Source organism: Sminthopsis crassicaudata, chromosome 5 (assembly GCF_048593235.1).
Source record: "Sminthopsis crassicaudata isolate SCR6 chromosome 5, ASM4859323v1, whole genome shotgun sequence".
Classification (NCBI taxonomy): Eukaryota; Metazoa; Chordata; class Mammalia; order Dasyuromorphia; family Dasyuridae; genus Sminthopsis; species Sminthopsis crassicaudata.
Window position 1 is genome coordinate 239,791,924 of NC_133621.1, and position 20,214 is coordinate 239,812,137.

At 31.8% G+C, this 20,214-nt stretch overlaps 1 protein-coding gene across 4 annotated transcripts in view; it reads left to right on the forward strand.

Annotated features, from left to right (window-relative positions):
• The window catches only part of IPO8 (importin 8), a 150,101-nt gene that overhangs the window by 32,837 nt on the left and 97,050 nt on the right, over positions 1 to 20,214 (forward strand). For all 4 annotated transcript variants that reach the window (XM_074270641.1, XM_074270639.1, XM_074270638.1 and 1 more), the window contains one exon: positions 9,115 to 9,204. In XM_074270641.1, the coding sequence (XP_074126742.1) occupies positions 9,115 to 9,204 (90 nt within the window). The remainder of the gene's footprint in view (positions 1 to 9,114; positions 9,205 to 20,214) is intronic.

Consider the following 20,214-nt stretch of genomic DNA (forward strand, 5'->3'; position numbering starts at 1 on the left):
TTCATTGAACATCAGTTAATGTAAATCTTTACAGGATTTTCTGAAACTTGCCTTCTCATTATTTCTTATTGCATAGTTCCATTACATTCATGTGCCACAACTTGTTCAGCCATATCCTACTTGATGGGCATCCTTTCAATTTTAAACTCTTTGCTTCTATCACTATACACTTCAACAACAATACTGTATGAGGATGTATTCTGATGGAAGTGGAAATCTTCAACATAAAGAAGATCCAACTCATTTCCAGTTGATCAATGATGGACAGAAATAACTATACCCAGAGAAGGAACACTGGGAAGCGAATGTAAATTGTTAGCACTACTGTCTATCTACCCAGGTTATTTATACCTTCGGAAGCTAATAATTAATGTGCAACAAGAAAATGGTGTTTACACACATATATTGTATCTAGGTTATATTGTAACACATGTAAAATGTATGGGATTACCTGCCATGGGGGGGGGAGGGAGTGGAGGGAGGGAGGGGATAATTTGGAAAAACGAATGAAAACAAACAAACAAACAAACAAATAAATAAATAAATATTGTGCTGAACAAACTATAAAAAAAAATAAATAAATTCAGATGAGCTCTTCTACATTAAAAAAAAAAAAAACTCTTTGCTTCTACAAAAAGAGTTGCTACAAATATTTTTGTACATGTAGGTATCCCTTTTTTCTGATTTCTTTGGGATATAAACCTAGTAGTGGTATTGCTGGTCAAAGGGTATGCACAGTTTTACAGTCTTTGTTCCAAATTTCTCTACAATATTATTGGATCAGTTAACAACCCCCACCAACAATGCATTAATTGGGACATTAATGCATTCCTACATCTTCTCCAGTATTTATCATTTCCCTTTTCTGTCAGATTAGCCAATCTGATAGATGTGAGGAGTATCTCGAGTTGTTTTTTTAAATTTGTTTTTCTTTAATCACTACTGATTTGGAGCATTTTTTTCATGTTATGGATAATTTTAATTTCATCTTCAGAAAACTGCCTATTTATATACCTTGATCATTTGACAGTTTGACTTAATCCTCTATATATTTGAGAAATTGTTTCCCAGGTTTTTGATTTCCTTCTAATCTTGGTTTCATTGGCTTTGTGCAAAAACTTTTAAATTTAATGTAATCAGTATCCATTTAACATTTTATAATGTTCTCTATTGTTTGGTCATAAATTCTTCCCTTCTCCATGGATCTGACAAGTAAACTGTTTCTTGTAATGTTCTTCTTTTGGTTTGGTTTTTCTGGGGTCTCTGGGAGCAGCCTTCATTGCAGTTCAGAGTAATCACCACAAATGTGGCCAGGGGGGCCCGTGCCAGCTTTCTTGAGGTCCTCCTGAATGTGTCTTGGTTTCTGTGGGGGAGGCAGGAGGACCAACACCACTTCTCTGTCTTCCCTAGTTCAGATTCTGGATGAATTTGTCTGAGCTTATATGCTCTCTTATTATAGGTGTGAATCTTGTAGAACTCTATTAAGTACTAAGTACATGTACTGAACTACCATCGTCTTTATCAATTCCACTGACTTAACATCTTGTTTCAAATTCAGAGTTCTGGTCCATAACAGTATCTTACTCTCCTAATTTACTTATAGTATCACTCTTTATGTTCAAATTATCTTGCTATATGTTGTGAGATCTTGGTCTTTACATAATTTGTCCCATATTATTTTTCAGTTTTTCTAATAGTTTTTGTCAAATAGTGAGTTCTTATCCCAGAAGTTGTGTTCGTTTAACAGTAGATTATTATAGTATTTTTGGTACCTACTTCATTCCATTGATCCACTACTCTTGTCTTAGTACCAAATAGTTTTGATGATTGTTGTTTTATAATATCCTTTTAGATTTGATATAATTAGATCATCTTCCTTTGCATTTTTGTTTCACTAATTACTTTGATATTCTTGATCCTTTGTTCTTCCAAATAAATTTTATTATTATTTTTTGTAGCTATGTAAAATAAATTTTTTTGGTAGTTTGTTGTAGCATTAAATAAGTAAATTAGTTTAGGCATTTTCATTTTTATCATATTATCTTGACTTATGTAGGAGGAGTTGATATTTTTCTAGTTGTTTAGCTCTTTATTTGTGTGAAAATATTTTGTAAATTGTGTTCTTATAATTCATATAGTTTCTAGATTTGTGTTAGTAGGTAGACTCCCAAGTATTTTACATTGTCTACTATTTTTTTGTAATGGAATTTCTCTTTCTCTCTCTTACTCCTGAGTTTTGTTAGTCATATGTAGAAATACTGATGATTTTTGTGGGTCTATTTTACAGCTTTCAGCTTTGGTAAAATTGTTAATTATTTCAAGTAGTTTTTTAGTTGATTCTTGAGGACTGTCTAAATATAGCATATCCTCTGCAAAAAGTGATAATTTTGTTTCCTCATCACCTATTCTAATTCCTTCAATTTCTTTTTCTTCTTTTTTTTTTTTTTATTGCTAAAGCTGAAATTTCTAGTATAGTATCGAATGATAATAGTGATCCTTGTTATAATAATGAGCATCCTTGTTTCACCCCTGATCTTACTGAAAGCTTCTAGCTTATCCCCATTACAGATATTGCTTGATGATGGTTTTAGATATGACTTTAAGGAAAACTGTTTATTCCTGTGCTTTTTAGTGTTTTTAATAGGAATGATGCTATATTTTGTCAAAGGCTTTTTCTGCATCTGTTGAGATAAATTTCTATTGGTTTTGTTACTGATATAATGGTTTTCCTAATATTGACCCAGCCTTGCATTCCTACTATCAATCCTATCTGGTTATAATAGGTTATCCTGGTGATAAATTCCTGTAATCTCTTTACTAGTATTTTACTTAAAATTTTTGCCATCAGTGTTCATTAGGGAGATTAATCTATAATTTTCTTTCTCTTTTGACTCTTCCTGTTTTATTTGTATAAGCACTGCATTTGTATCATAAAAGAAATTTGGTAGGACTTTTTTCACCTATTTTTTCAATTAATTATTCTTTGAAATTAATTGTTCTTTGAATGTTTGGTAGAATTCACTTGTAAATCTATCTAGTCCTGTTGATTTTTTTCTTTAGGGAGTTTTCATTGATGGCTTATTCAATTTCTTTTTCTAAATGGGGTTAAGTATTTTATTTCCTTTTCTGTTAATCTAGGCAATTTATATTTTTTCATTTCATTTTACTTGGAGTGTCAGATTTATTAGCTTGCAGTTGAGCAAAATAGCTCTTAATTATTGTGTTAGTTTCTTCATTGGTGATAAATTCATCCTTTTCATTTTTGATACTTGGTAATTTTTTTAAATTAAATTAGCCAGAGGTCTATCTTATTAGTTTTTTCACATAAAAACTAATCTATTTTGTTTTTTTAGTTTTATTTATTAGTTCAGTAGTTTTCTTAATTTCACTGACTCTCCTTGATTTTCAGAATTTCTGACTTGATATTTAATTGGTCCTTTTTTTAGTCATTATAGTTGCATGCCCAATTCATTGATCTGCTCTTTCTGTTTTATTGATGTAAACATTTAAAGATATAAAGTATTGCTTTGAAATACTTTATTGAAATAGTAATATTTGAAACAATTAGTTAGAAATCTTGTTGTTTTGTCTGCATTTCATAAAGTTGGTATGTTGTCTCATTATTGTCATTCTTTTTAATGAAAATATTGATTGTTTCTCTGATTTGTTCAACCCACTTTTTTTTTTTTTTAGGATTAGTTATTTGATTTCAATTAATTTTTAATCTATTTTTCCATGGTCCTTAATTACATGTAATTTCTGGGCATCATGATTTGTTAGGATGCTTTAAATATTTTTGCCTTTTGTATTTATTTGATTGTAAGGTTTTTGTGTCAATTTACATGCATAGTCAATTTTTGTGTAGCTGCCATGTATCACTAGAAATTTTCTCCAAGAGGTCTTTCTTCAGTTAATTTTTGTGTTTTCTATTCCAAGCTCTTTTTTTCATGATCCTCTTGAATAATCCTCATTTTTTCCCCAGCTTTTCTTCTACCTCTCTTCTTTGATTTTTCAAGTCCTTATTAGAGCTCTTTCAAGAAGACTGGCATAGTAGCTTTCTTTAGTCAGGGCTTTTTTTGTTTGTTTGTTTGTTTTTGTTCATTTTCTAGTCTTTTTTTTTTTTTTAATTACTTTTAAAGCTGACCTCTGTTTCTGTGGAGCAAGGATGTCATCTATCCTAAGCTTCTTATGCTGGGGGCCAAGGGTCTGGTAACTGACTTTCTATGCTAGGTTCTTTGGAGCTGGAAGTTTGCACATTGAAATTGGGTGGCTCAGTTTAGTCACTCCTATTATACCTGCTTTACTAAGAATCGAAATTTTCCTACTGTACTGGAGTTGGAGACCTTACAGTTGGTCTATTGTGCCATTGGTCTTCTGAGTCAGGATTGTGAGGCTTCAGTGGCTAATATATGCCATGGCTAACAGCCTCCCATTGACTTGCCTAGGCATCCTCTGTACTTTGCTATTCTCTTTTACCCAAGTGAGACAGGCCTCTAATGAAGTGCTGCAAAACTGTTTCATTCTGTTCTTTTGTGGGTTCCATCATTTTAGAATAATTTTAGAACCTTGATTTAATGTTGTTTCCAAGGGAAATTGGGGAGAGTTCAGGCAATTTCCTGGCTTTGCTTTGTCATTCTTGCTCCATATCCAAACTTTCAATTTTCAGTACTTAGATATTGAAAGAAGTGGCAGATGTGATTACTAAGACATTGTCAGTGAACTTTGCAACATCTTTGGGAAAGGAGAAGTATTGCATAATTTAAAAAGAATTTGGAAAAAAAGTTTGTTGCAAAGAATTGAGCTATGTGCTTAACTTACATTGCTATCAAAATTCTAGTGGGTAATAAAGATGGGTAAATGAACATTTAGAAAAGGGTTGAAATGACTTCCTCAAAAATGGGTCTTACTAGACTAGCCTTCTTTCTTTCTTTTTTCTTCTTTTTTGGGTGGGGTGGGGAAGGGTTTGTATTTTAGTCCAGGCTTGAGTGAGAGAGTTATAATTTATCTAGATTTTAGTAGAGAGTTTAATAAATTATCTCTTGTTATTGTGTTGTAACTCATTGGATTTAGAAATTGGCTAATTGATAGACTCCATTAGTAATCATTAAATGTTTGAGGTTAGCTTTGCAGGAAATCTTTAGGATATTGTTTCAGAATGCTGTATTTGACCCTATATTGTTTAACATATTTATTATAATTTGGAAATTGTATATTATAACTTGCTATAAATGGCATTCTAATCAAATTTGTATTAGCACAAAGCTGGGTGGGATAGCTGACTCCCTGAGTGATAATCAGGGTCCACACAAAATTTTCATGGCTAATATAACCTTGTGACAAATTCAATAAGATGAAATTTAGGGCATAGGAAATAGATCTCAGTTTTCATTGTTACAAACCTTCTGCCAGTCCATATCATTTTCTTTTCTTCTACTTATAGTGTTAGAGAGTGACTAGATCAGTGAGAGATTAAGTAACGTGGCCAGGTAATTCTGCCAGAAATGTGTTAAAAGGCTTGACTTGAAGACAGGTAATTCTGGATATCCTGATAGTTCTGTGTTCATATGGTTGAAATTTTGTATTCAGTATCCACTAAGATAAAAGTTAGAAATGAATAATACAGTGATAAATTTAAACTTACAGTTGGCTTAAAAATTGATTTTGCAGTTACAAGTTTAAAAAAAATGAATAGATGAATTAGTGAATAAATAAAAAAGAATTAGTTTACTTTGTGCCAAACATTCTATATATAATGGATATTAGTAGAAAAATGAGACAGTCCCTGATCTCAAAGAGCTGATGTATATATAGAGAGATCAATTTGGTGATACAATAGCTAGTGCTCCAGGTCTTTAATCAGGAAAGCTTCTCTTCTTGAGTTCAAAGCTGTTCACAAATACTTACTAGCTGTGTGACGTGGGGGAAGTTACTTAACCCTATTTGCTTTAGTTTACTTATCTGTAAAATGAGCTGGAGAAGGAAATGGCAGTATCTTTTCCTTCAAGAAACCCCCCAGAGAGGTCAATAAGTGTCAGGCCTAACTGAAAAGTGACTAAAACAATAACAAAAACAAAATATAGGAGGGTTTAGCTCTAGGACAATTGGAAAAAGTTAATGTTTTTAAAGATGTAGCTGCAAAGCATCATCTTTTTTTTTTTTTTTTTTTAAATTTTAATAGTTTTTATTTACCAGATATATGCATGGGTAATTTTACAACATTGACAATTACCAAACCTTTTGTTCTAATTTTTCCTCTCCTTTCCCCTCCCTCCCCCCCATAGCAGGTTGACCAATACATGTTAAATATAAATTAAATACAATATATGTATACATGTCCAAACAGTTGTTTTGCTGTACAAAAAGAATCGGACTTTGAAATAGTGTACAATTAGCCTGTGAAGGAAATCCAAAATGCAGGCAGACAAAATTAGAGGGATTGGGAATTCTATGTAGTGGTTCATAGTCATCTCCCAGAGTTCTTTTGCTGGGTATAGCTGGTTCAGTTCATTACTGCTCTATTGGAACTGATTTGATTCCTCTCATTGTTGAAAATGGCCACATTCATCAGAATTGATCATCATATAGTATTGTTGTTGAAGTATACAACGATCTCCTGTTCCTACTCATGTCACTCAGCATCAGTTCATGTAAGTCTCTCCAGGCCTTTCTGAAATCATCCTGCTGGTCATTTCTTACAGAACAATAATATTCCATAATATTCATATACCACAATTTATTCAGCCAATCTCCAATTGATGGGCATCCATGTAGTTTCCAGTTTCTGGCCACCACAAAAAGGGCTGCCACAAACATTCTTGCACATACAGGTCCCTTTTCCTTCTTTAAGATCTCTTTGGGATACAAAGCCAGTAGCAACACTGATGGGTCAAAGGGTATGCACAATTTGATGAACTTTTTGAGCATAGTTCCAAATTGCTCTCCAGAATGGCTGGATGTATTCATAGTTCTACCAACAATGTATCATTGTCCTGTTTTCCCACATCCCCTCCAACATTTTGCATTACCTTTCCCTGTCATTCTAGCCAATCTGACAGGTGTGTGTAGTGGTACCTCAGAGTTGTCTTAATTGCAAAGCATCACCTTAAGAATTATTTCTATTGATGAAATCATTCTTGTTTCTAATGTTGAACCTTAAGGTTTATTCTTTATATTTCTGTCCTCAGCATTTAAGTATTTTGCCTGGAACTTGGTAGACATTTAACAAAGGCTTATTGGTGAATGATTGATTTCGTGGTGCTAATTATTTGAGTGTTGAGAATTTTCTTTTGTAGATGTTCAGTAGCTGTGGCTTCTATGGATTGCAAGACTGGCAAAGGTATTTGCCAGGAAGAAACTAGATGCTGATCAGCATCTAATACCCTATACCAAGATAAGATTGAAATGGGTTCATGATTTAGACATAAAGGGTTATAGTATGAGCAAATTAGAAAAATAAGGGATAGTCTTCTTGTCAAATCTGTGGAGGAGGGAAGAATTTATGGCCAGAGAAGAACTAGAGAACATTATGAAATGCAAAATGTGTACTTTGGATTACATTAAATTAAAAAGGTTTTGTACAAACAAAACTAATACAGCCAAGAAGGGAAGCAGAAAGCTGGGAAAAATTTTTTGTAGCCAGTGTTTTTGATAAAGGCCTCATTTCTAAAATATACTTACTTACATTTAAAATATTATAAGCCATTCCCCAATTGCAAAATGGTCAAAGAATATAAACAGACAATTTTCAGATGAAAAAATTAAAGCTATTTCTAGTCATATGAAAAATGCTCAAAATCACATAATTGCAGATTAGTTTGTTTTCATGGATCCTGATGAACTATACTCACTACTTTCCTTCCTCCTCCTCCATGTTTCCCAACTTATCTTGGCTGTCCTGATTAGAAAAAGAGACGGGAGGAAAATGAATGATTAAAAATGAATAGATGAATAGAAAAAATTATTTGGTTCAAAATTAAACTTACCAGAGTAAATATCCAGTGTCATTATTCTAATTTTATCTTAAAACAGTGCCCTTTCTTTTAGTTTGTTATAGGAGAGTTCTATCTAAAACAAGATGATATTTCTATCTCATTACCATTATGACAGTGTGAGAAAGAAAGCCATAATTGTGTTTCTGATTTGTTATCTTTTGGATGAAAGAGACAATTGCTGAGGAAAGTGGGACACACACATACACAATATATACATATATGCTTATGTGTTTGTAACATGTATTTACAAATACATACATAAACACTTATAAATGTACACATATACACATTTAGTACATGTAGAAACATACCTATAAACAAATTGTAAATATACATATAAACACATTAGAAATATATATATATATAAGCATACATATGAATGTACAATATATAAAACCACATATATATATATGTGTTGCATAACATAGTCTAGCATATGTAAGTAAGTCATTTGCTTTTTTAATCTTCTTATCTTTTCAGGGATCTATCTTAACTCTGGACAAAAATACATTTTTGTTAAAATATGTTTCATTTCCTAATGCATTACAGTGCTACTTCTCAGGAATTTAGACTTAGAAATTTAGATTTCCAGCAACCGTGAGTAGCTTAGTAGAGAAGCAGGAAATAAGTTGTTGTTTTTTTTTTTTTTTAGCAAGCAAAATTGCCATTGCTGTATTTTCTAGAAAAATCCATTATAGCGTTTTGACTCTTAATTTGCTCATAGTCTTAATAATCTTCATTGTGTAAATTTTTATTGTCACAAATTAGGATGAAAAAGACTGCAAAAACAGGTATAGTGACTGGGAAAGCAGAAGTAGAGGCATTAAAACATCAACACTATATAATATTTGATGGTGATGATGGCAACCACAGAGCATCATCATTCTATTTTAAAAAGAAGGCATGGTAAAATACCATTTAGTAATATTTACAATAAAGAACATAATGAAAAAGTGTTGGCACTTACTAAACTTTTACTGCATTATCTGGAAAATTTGCTTTTATGGAGTACATTGTTCCTTATTGATATGAAATAAAGAGCTTTTACTGTATGTAAGTGAAATGCAGTGTTTTATATAACAAAAATTAGTTTATGTATTTTTTTCATTCTCTTCTCTTCTAGTATGCATTACCACTTCAATTGGTGAACAGTCAAACTATGATGCATTGGATGGAGATATTCCGCACTATTATTGATAGAATAGTTCCCCCTGTAAGTAAATTCTTATTTTTCTTTGAGGAAAGTAATAGTTGGGGATTGGGATGCTTGCTGAGTACAGATTTTGATTGAGTGAAAAATCTTTGTATTGATTTTAAATTTGGAATTGTTCAAAGACAATTGTGCCCATGTCAATATTTTGTATTATAAATTTAGTCTGGTATTTCATTTTTGTTTTTGTTATCCATTTTATTGTAATTTTATTCTGATCTTAACAAATATCAAGCATAATGAGCATTTCCACATACATTGTAAAACATAAGGAGAGGATTGCATGTGAAAATTGTGAATCTTATTATATTAGAATTTATTTTTCTTTTTTAAATAACTTTTTATTTTCAGAATATATGCAAAGATAGTTTTTGACATTCATCCTTGCAAAATCTTGTGTTCCAGATTTTTTCTCCCTCCTTTCTTCTACTATTCCCCTAGACAAGTAATACAGTAGAAGTTAAACATGGATAATTCTTCTGTACGTGTTTTCTTTTTTTTTTTCTTCTTTCTTTTTTTTTTTCTGTACATATTTTCACAACCATCACACTGCCCAAAAAAAATCAGATCAAAAAGGAAAAAAAAAAGAGAAAGAAAACAAAAAGCATTGCTTTTCTTTTTTAACTACATAAATTCATCATGTAACTTTCATAGCTGGTCTTGATTCCTTCTAGTTTTCCTTTTGTTCTGTTCTATTTTTTGGAGTAGGGGATCCCTATTCTTAGTTTCACTTTTCCTCTTATCACTCCTTAATAGTTTAAAAAAAAAAAAAAGAAAAACAAAACTTTTGTACCAAATACATAGATGTTACAAGAAAATATGCATGTCAAGCAAAATAAAATCCCAATATTTTCCATATCCAAAAATTTATTTAGTCTAGTGCTTTTCTCCAGTTTCTTTCATTAGGTGGATAATGTTTGGTTATTGCTTTGATCAGAGTTCTTAAGTTTTTCAAAGTTTATTTTCTTTTACAATGTTAGTATTGTTCTAGTTCTGTTAATTTCAGAATATATTGGTGATTGCCTGAGAATACCTTATGCTGGTTGAAGCAATATAGTAATTATATGGTTTTGTCAGAAGCTGAGCACAAAGGATTGTTGTTATGCCAGACTTAAGGGAACAGCTTGGTTGCTGGGCACTGGTTCTCCTTTAGGAAACCATTAAGATGTCTCTTTAATATCTTAATATTTTCTCCTTTTGTCCAAAGAAAGAGTCATAAGAATGCCTACTTTTCTGACTAATAAAAGAAAGGCACATATAAATCAAGATGCTGTTTCCTTGAAGGGACCTAGGGAAACCACTGTTTGTTTATAAGCAGAAAAGAGAGGGGACTAAAAACATAGAGGGAGAAAATAACAATCTTGATCTCCTTGGAGGGTTTTGCCATCCACTCAAGAGCAGGGATTTGAAATGAAATGATCCAGAAGTCCACACTCACAAGTTTGGTAGCTGTGGGAATAGTTAGAAGGACCTGGTAGGGGTCCTTAGAAGCAATAATTACTCAGACATATGGCTTGAGATGTACAGTTTGAGAAAACTCCTTCTATCAATCTTTGGATCAGAGTTTCTGGTTTCCAGACAGCACTTAGCGATGGTCTAGTTTCCCAGCCACTCTGGGAATGCACAATGCAGTAAAGCTTTTCTCACATTTCCCATAATTGCATAATTATGTTATGTCATATACATATTAAAGTATTTAGAGATCTCACAGAAGTCCCCCTTCTGAGAAGGGAGATATAAGTTCTGAGAAGGGAGATATATGTATGTATATATGTATGTATGTATGTATGTCACTAAGGTAAGCAAGAAAAGTAAGAAAACTTGCACATCACTAGAATCAAATCTTCTTCTGTTCTAGTGATCCATTCTTAATATCTATTTAACCACCACATTTTGAGTCCTGCCTGTCTCATCTGGTCCTTTGATATCTTGCAATTTGCCTATTCTCAGGACAGCTGTAAAAGGGACTCTGATATTCTGATTCCAAATCTAGACCCTAGATAATTCTGCTAGTAGTACCATTTAAATTTGGTTCTCCAATTTTGAAACTTCAGAGAATTTCAGTTCATATACCATTTGATATTTCTATTCTTATCTAAATCTTAAACTTGATATAAGCATCTTTTAAAAATTTATCAGGATCCAACTCTGCTGACTATTAAAATTATCAGATAATTTCATTTTCTTTGCTATTATCAATAAAATTTATGTGTAAAGTCATTGGTCCATTTTTGAGAACTTAGTTGGAATCCAATTATATATATCTCTGTATAATTCTTAGAGAAAACAGTGCAGTCCTGTTGCTTTCTAAAAGTTTATTATTTATTTAGAAAACTTGCACATTATATCTTTATCTAATAATTTCCCCCTTGTGAGTATATGTCATATCTGTATTACAACTTAACCACAAATACAGGTTAAACCTATAAGAGTTTCATATTTGCATCCTATTATAGTAACTCAGAGATGGTCTATTATTTAAATGTGTTATTTAATAGAGCTAGTAGTATACTTACATAACTTCTTAATTATGGAAATTTGCTACAAAAGAAAAAGATGTCATATATCATAATAGTGGGAAAATTTACTTAGCTCTCTTTTATTTCAGACAAGAGTCATATCTGATAGCTGTTCATGTAGTTACAAGGATTAATCAGGGATTAACTCAGGATTAACCAAGTGGGGAAAATTCCTTTTCAATGATGAAATAGGGAAGGAACCTTAGATAGGTCATGCACAGGTTGTTCCTAAAACTTTTGCCAGGCATAGACTGTAGCACATGCCATTTTCTATTGTTGGCTTCATGACAATTCATTCAATTAGCCCTGTAATCAAAATTCAAAATAGTTAATTACAGTCCCAAGGATATTTGCCTTAAAAAGCAAAATTACACTAACCATAAGTTAGAGTTTGAGTATCTTTCTCTTTTCATTTATCTTTTTCTTATGAATTAAAATTTGCCATATTCTGGGGTTTCAGACATACTGCAAGTACCAGATATTGACTCATCATTAATAAATTGAAGCTACTTTTTAAAACTACTGTGTACACTTCCATAATAGCCAAGATTTTCAAATGGAAATTTGCAATTATATATCATCTCCCTTATAGCAAAATATCTCATTAAATATTTAACTCATTCTTTTAAAAGTCCAATTCATGTGTAATAGCATCCACATTAAAAAGTTTTGTCTAACAGCATTTCTGTTACTGGTCTCTCAGTTATCACAATGTAAGAGAATTTAGAAATGCAAAAATAACATAATGTCATATATTTAAAGCATGAAACAAAACTTCATATGACATCAATTGCTTTTCTAAATTATCCCATATAAAAAAATCATTGATCTTATTATCTTTGACATTTTAAATCTATTTTATAGTTATTAGGCATGAAACAATTACATTCAATTAAAGAAATAATATAGTGCTTAGCATATACCAGTCACTGTTAAGCACTTTACAATCATATTATTTTGATCTATATTAACTCTGGGAAATTGGTATCATTTTTATTTTTATAGATCAGAAAACTGGGGCAAAGAAATAAGATAAGTTGCCTATTGCACAACTAATAAATTTCTGTAATGAGAATTTAAATTGTTTCCCTCTATTTTCTCAGAATTTTCCCTCCAACACCTGTATTTGGGTCTGATATATGACAAAGGTTAAAAGGGAGATGGAAAGAGTGTTTGACTTGAGGGAGTCACAGGGACCTCTGGTATAAACAGAATTTCAAAGAAGAGGTTGTTATAAGATGCAAATCATTTATTTATTTATTTTTCTCCATTCTGGGATTACTTTTAAACTAACTGCCTTCCTTCATTGTCTTAATATAATGAATCTATTAATTTTATCATTTACTTTTTAACTTTTTAAAAGTTAAAAGTATACTTTGACCTGCATTTAGATTCCATTGTTCTTTATCTGAATGTGGATGGCATTTTCCATGAAAAGTCTTTTGGAATTGTCTTAGATCATTGTATTGTTGAGAAAAGCAGTTAGTGACTAATAGGACAGAAAAGGAAAATGACTAATTTTGGAGGCATGTGGGAAAAATGAGGTATTTATGCACCAGTGGTGGAATTATGAACTGATTCAACCACTCTGTAAAGTAGTTTGGAACTGTGTCCAAATAGCCCTAAAACCACATATACTGTTTGACCTAGTAATACCCTTTCTAAGTCTATATAATAAAAGAGTTAAAAAAGTGAGCAGAACCAGGAGCACATTGTATATACAGTAACAGGCACATTGTACATAGTAACAGCCACATTAAGTCTTCTAAGCAATACAGTGATCTAAGACCGTTCCAAAAGACTTTTATGGATAATGCCATCCACATCTACAGAAAAAATTATGGAATTTGAATGCAAATCAAAGTATATACAATTTTCTTTCTTTTTTTAAATTTTAATTAATTAATTTTTACAGAAATTATATGCATAGATAATTTTTCAGCATTGACAACTGCAAAACCTTTTGTTCCATCTTTTCCCTTCCTTTCCCCCATCCCTTCCCTCAGATGGCAGGTTGACCAATACATGTTCAATATGAAAAAAGTACAAGTTAAATACAATATATGTATACATGTCTAAACAGTTATTTTGATGTAAAAAAGAATCGGACTTGAAACATTGTACTATTAGCCTGTGAAGGAAATCAAAAATGCAGGCAGACAAAAATAGAGGGATTGGGAATTCTATGTAGTGGTTCATAGTCATCACCCAGAGTTCTTTCGTTGGGTGTATTGGTTCAGTTCATTACCACTCTATTGAAACTGATTTCGTTCATCTTATTGTTGAAGATGGCCATGTCCATCAGAATTGATCATCATACAATATTGTTGTTGAAGTATATAATGATCGCCTGGTCCTACTCATTTCACTCAGCATCAGTTCATGTAAGTCTCTCCTTTCTGAAATCATCCTGTTGGTCATTTCTTACAGAACAATAATATTTCATAATATTCATATATCACAATTTATTCAGCCATTCTCCAGTTGATGGGCATCCACTCAGTTTCCAGTTTTTGGCCACTACAAAGAGGGCTGTCACAAACATTCTTGCACATACAAGTCCCTTGCCCTTCTTTAAAAATCTCTTTGAGATATAAACCCAGTAGTAACACTGCTAGATCAAAGGGTATGCACATTTTGATACCTCTTTGAGCATAGTTCCAAATTGCTCTCCAGACCACCCAACAATGTATCAGTGTCCCGATTTTCCCACATCCCTGCCAACATTCTGCATTATTTTTTCCCTTTCATTCTAGTCAATCTGACAGGTGTGTAGTGGTATCTCAGAGTTGTCTTAATTTGCATTTCTCTGATTAATAATGACTTGGAGCATCTTTTCATATGGCTAGAAATGATTTCAATTTCTTCATCTGAGAATTGTCTGTTCATATCCTTTGACCATTTATCAATTGGAGAATGGCTTGATTTCTTTTAAATTAGAGTCAATTTTCTATATATTTTAGAAATGAGGCCTTTATCAGAACCTTTGACTGTAAAAAATGTTTTCCCAGTTTATTGCTTCCCTTCTAATCTTGTTTGCATTAGTTTTGTTTGTACAAAAACTTTTCAATTTGATAAAATCAAATTTTTCTATTTTGTGATCAATAATGATTTCTAGTTCTTTGGTCATAAATTCCTTCCTCCTCCACAGGTCTGAGAGGTAAACTATCCTATGTTCTTCTAATTTATTTATAATTTCATTCTTTATGCCTAGGTCATGAACCCATTTTGACCTTATCTTGGTATACGGTATTAAGTGTGGATCAATGTCTAGTTTCTGCCATATTAGTTTATATTTTTTCCAGTGTACGGTATTAAGTGTGGATCAATGTCTAGTTTCTGCCATATTAGTTTCTATTTTTTCCAGCAGTTTTTGTCAAACAGTGAGTTCTTATCCCCAAAACCTGGAGTCTTTGGGTTTGTCAAACACAAGATTATTAAAGTTATTGACTTTTTTGTCCTTTGAACCTAACCTATTCCACTGATCAACTAGTCTATTTCTTAACCAATACCAAATGGTTTTGGTAACCACTGCTTTATAATATAATTTTAGATTATATTATACAGCTAGGCCACCTTCATTTGATTTATTTTTTTTCATTAGTTCCCTTGAAATTCTTGATCTTTTGTTTTTTCATATGAACTTTGTTGTTGATTTTTCTAGGTCATTAAAATAGTTTTTTGGGAGTCTGATTGGTATAGCGTTAAATAAATTTTAGATAGTATTGCCATCTTTATTATATTTGTTTGCCCTATCTGAGAGCATTTAATATTTTTCCAATTGGTTAACTCTGACTTTATTTGTGTGGAAAGTGTTTTGTAGTTTTGCTCATATAGTTTCTGATTTTCCCTTGGCAAATAGATTACCAAATATTTTATACTATTGTTACTTTAAATGGAATTTCTCTTTGTAACTCTTAACTGTTGGATTTTGTTAGTGATATATAAGAATGCTGATGACTTATGTGGGTTTATTTTGTGTCTGCAGCTTTGCTAAAGATGTGGATTATTTCTAGTAACTTTTTAGTTGATTTTCTGGTGTTCTCTAAGTATGCCATCATATCATCAGCAAGGAATAATAATTTGGTTTCGTCATCTACTCTAATTCCTTTAATCTCTTTCTCAACTCTTATTGTTGAAGCTATCATTTCTAATAAAATATTGAATAGTAATGGTGATAGTGGGCCACCTTGTTTCACTCCTGATCTTATTGGGAATAGTTCCAGTTTATCCCCATTATATATGCAGCTTACTGATGGTTTTAAATAGATGCTACTGATTATTTTAAGGAAAAGTCCATTTATTCCTATACTCAAGTGTTTTTAATAGGAATGGATGTTGGATTTTACCAAATGCTTTTTCTGCATCATCTATTGAGATGATAATATGGTTTTTGTTAATTTGGTTATTGATATGGTCAATTATACTAATAGTTTTCCTAATATTGAATCAGTCCTGCATTCCTGGTATAAATCCTACTTGGTCAATGGTGTTATTATCCAGGGGATGATTTTCTGTAGTCTTTTTGCTAATATTTTATTTAGGATTTTAGCATCAATATTCATTAGGGAGATTGGTCTGTAATTCTGTTTTCAACCTACTGGTTTAGGTATTAGTACCATGTCTGTGTCATAAAAGAAATTTGGGTAGGAGTCCTTCATTCTCTATTTTTTCAAATAGTTTATATAGCATTGGGGTTAATTGTTCTTTAAATGTTTGGTAGAATTCACATGTAAATGCATCTGGTCCTGGGGATTTTTTCTTAGCTATTAATCAATAGCTTGTTCTGGTTCTTTGAAGGATTTATGATGAAAAGTGCTGCCTATCCCTTGAAAAAGGAGAAATGGTGTCTGAATACAGATTGAAGCATATGTTTTTGACGCTTATTTTTTTTTTCTGTTTGTTTTCTTTTACAACATCGTTTATATGACTACACATATACAGCCTATTTTGAATTACTTTTCTCAGTAAGGTTGAGGTAGGATGGATAGAATTTGAAAATCAAAGTTTTATAAATGAATAGTAAAAAAATTGTTTTTACATGTAACTGGTGAAAATAAAATAATAAACAAAGAAGACACAAACAAAATGATAAGCCAAATACAAATAATCACAGGGTTTTTTTTTTTTTTTTTAATAGTATTTGATATGCTCTAAAGCTGCTGAATGTCTGATTGAGGCATTTCTCCATGGTCCTTCTTAACTTTTATCAAAAGCTTTTTTGTCTATGTCATCTTTTTGAGAGGATCTGAAAGGAAAGAAAAGTTTTATTTATACACTGTGATATTTCACATTCAGTGCTCATACAACAATGAATTCTCCCTAGGTTTTAATTTACTAAATGTATTTGATACTCCAAATCAGTTTTTTCCCCTTTGAATTGATTTCACCAAAAGTTTTAAATACCCTGTTTCTGAAGACTCTTTATCTTGCTGATGACATCTTTTGTGCAGATCAAATATAATTGACAGTAATTTCTCACCTATTATAAGGTAAGAAAACGAAAGCAATATAGTTTGGGTTTTTAATAACAAAAACTTTTTACAGCATTAGATCAATCTGGATAACGTGGATTAAATTACTATTACTTGAAACTATTGCTACTCAAATATTTTGATTTTTATATTCTGCCAAACCTCATCTCTTAAGATAATGTGTACCAATTTTATGTAAGTAAATCACATGTTTATGTAAAAAAATTGTATTTTATTTTCCAAATACATGCAAAGATAGTTTTTAACATTCACCTTTGCAAAACCTTAAATCATATATAGTTTTAACCAAGCATGCATTCACAATCCATAGCTGGTTATAGGCGTGGAGTTAACTGAACATCTTCTTAACCTGGCTTGGGGGGAGGTAAGAGGAAGAGTTGGGAAATCAGAAGGTGGAGATGGTGTAAAGCTGCAACAAAGCAGGTCTCTGTAGAGACCAGAACCAAAGAGAGCAGGGTGAAATAGTTGGTTAGGAAAAAGATTACAGATGGCATATCCTTTCTGTGGTCTAAGTGGTCTGAGTTGTATTGGGTCATATATTGGAAAGCTCAGGAGTTTTCCTTACAAAGAATGAAACGTACAAACAAGGAAAAGACCAGAGATTGGAGCAAGAACAAAGTTAGGGGATTTGCTATTTGAGGGGAATTTTGACTCTGGAGAAATAAATCTCTGGTGGCAGCTATTCTATTCACACTGGTACTGGAGAGTCTAATGGCCTGGTTTCATGTCCAAATAATGTCAACTGAATGGAACCAGCTTCTAACCTGTTAGTTGCCAGATCTGAATCGAGCAGGCTAGAGATAGGAGAGTTAGGAATCACGAAACAGAAATTTAATTTCAAATATTTTGACAATACTTTTCCTGGATATAGTTTTAAATTAATTTCCAGATTGGTTTTTACAAATTCATAATTCCACTGGCAGTGCATTAAAGTGCCTGTTTTCAATCAGCCCTTTAACAATTGTCATTTTCTTTTGCCAATTTCAAAAGTATGAAGTAGAGCATAAGAGTTGCTTTAATGATTAGATATTTTTTAATATAGTTATTAATAACTTGGATTTCTTTCTTTGAAAACTGCCTGTTCACATCCTTTGATGAAATCTATTAGGCAATGATTGTTGTTCTTAAATTTGAATAATTTCCTTATGTATCTTATATTTACTGGAGAAACTTGATATAGAAATTCTCTCCTTCCATCCTCTTATTATTTCCCATTATTATACTGAATATTATTATTATTAACTGAATTAGTTTCGTTTGTGCAAACTTTTTTATTTTTGTAATCAAAATTATCTTTTTTTTATCTATGTATCTCTCAGATTCTTTCTTTGATCATGAATCCTTTCCCTGTCAATAGTTTAGAAAGGTAAACATTTCTTCCCACTATCCCTAATTTATTTATAAAATGACCTTTCATTTTCAATCAAATAAACATTTATCAAGTACCTACTAAGTGGCAGGGGACACAGATAAGAAAAAGAGACAGTCCTTGCTTTCAAGGAATTTATAATCTTGAAGGAAAGATTATATCTTCCCTTACATAACACAAAAGAAGCTTAAAAATGGTGGGTTGGATTTGTTTGGAAAACACTAAATGGTTCCCAACTGGAAGCATGCTTTTCAATGAGCTGCTGTTGGAAAATGGAGTTACAAAAAAGGTTTTAAATCTCCTAGTAAAGGAAGTTTTTGATAGAAGTTACTGCTTTGCATTCTAGTTCTGCAGAGAGAAAAGAGGTAATTGAGGGTGAGTTGAGGTATTAAGTATCAGAAACACAATCTAGTGCATAAGATTGAAATTTCAGATGATTTGTACATGCTGGTAGGTAGGTGGTTTTCATATGAAGCCAAGCAGAACTGCTAATGGAATACGAAGTCTAAGTCCTGTATCCAGTTAGAGCTCTTCTTGGTATATGTTGTGAGATAATTGGTCTTTACTTGACTTAAGTTTACTCGAACACTTTCTAGTTTTCCAAACAGGTTTTTGTTCAGTAATGATCTCTATCTCCATATTTGGAGTCTTTGTGTTTACTTATTGCTATTTGCTTCTGTATGTTATATATCTAATTTGTTCTGCTGGTCAGTTTATGCTTTAAGTGGCAGTAAGAAGTTCTTTTTTCCTTCCAACTCTGCTTTTCCTCTCCTACTCCTTTTCATCAGCATGAGAGTTTTAATGATAATTGTTTTGTATTAATTGCTTTCTTTTTTGAGATCTAGTTCAGTTTAGTCTCCATTTCAATTTTTTTTCATTATTTCCTTTGAGATTTTGCCCTTTAATGTATTTCGACATTATTTCTTCTAACTCTATAATGTAATTCTTGACTGGTTTGATATGCAATGAACAAATTAATTTATTCAGTATTATTATTTTATTATATTGACTCAGGATTTCCATGAATAATTAATATTTATTTAAGTCTGTATTTACGTAGAGTGTTGTATCCATATAGTATATGCCTTGGTAAGTCAACTTTCAAATATTTTATATATTCTATAGTTATTTTGAATGAAATTTCTCTATTTCTTCCTGCTGGATTTTGTGGGTGATATATAGAAAATTTGATGATTTATGTAGATTTATTTTATATCCTGTAACTTTGATAAAAGTTCCAGGTTCTCTAAGTAAACATTCATTTTTCCTATAATTGATAATTTTGTTTTCCCTTTGCTTAAGCTTATTTTTTCAATGTATATTTATTTTATCATTTCTATTGTGAGCATTTCTATACTATAAAATATGCACAGCTGAGTGGCTCAGTTTGAGAGTGCTGGGTTCAGAGTATGGAAGACCTGAGTTTAAATCTGGCTCCTGACACTTACTAGATATGTGACCCCAGGCAAGTCATTTATCCTCTTTTCGCCTTAATCTATGAAGGAAATAGCAAACTGCTCCAGAATCTTTGTCAAGAAAACCCTATGGACAATATTGGTGTGGTAGGGTCTGTGGGGTCTAGAAGAGTTGGACATGACTGAATAAGAATTGTGTATCTATATATATACAC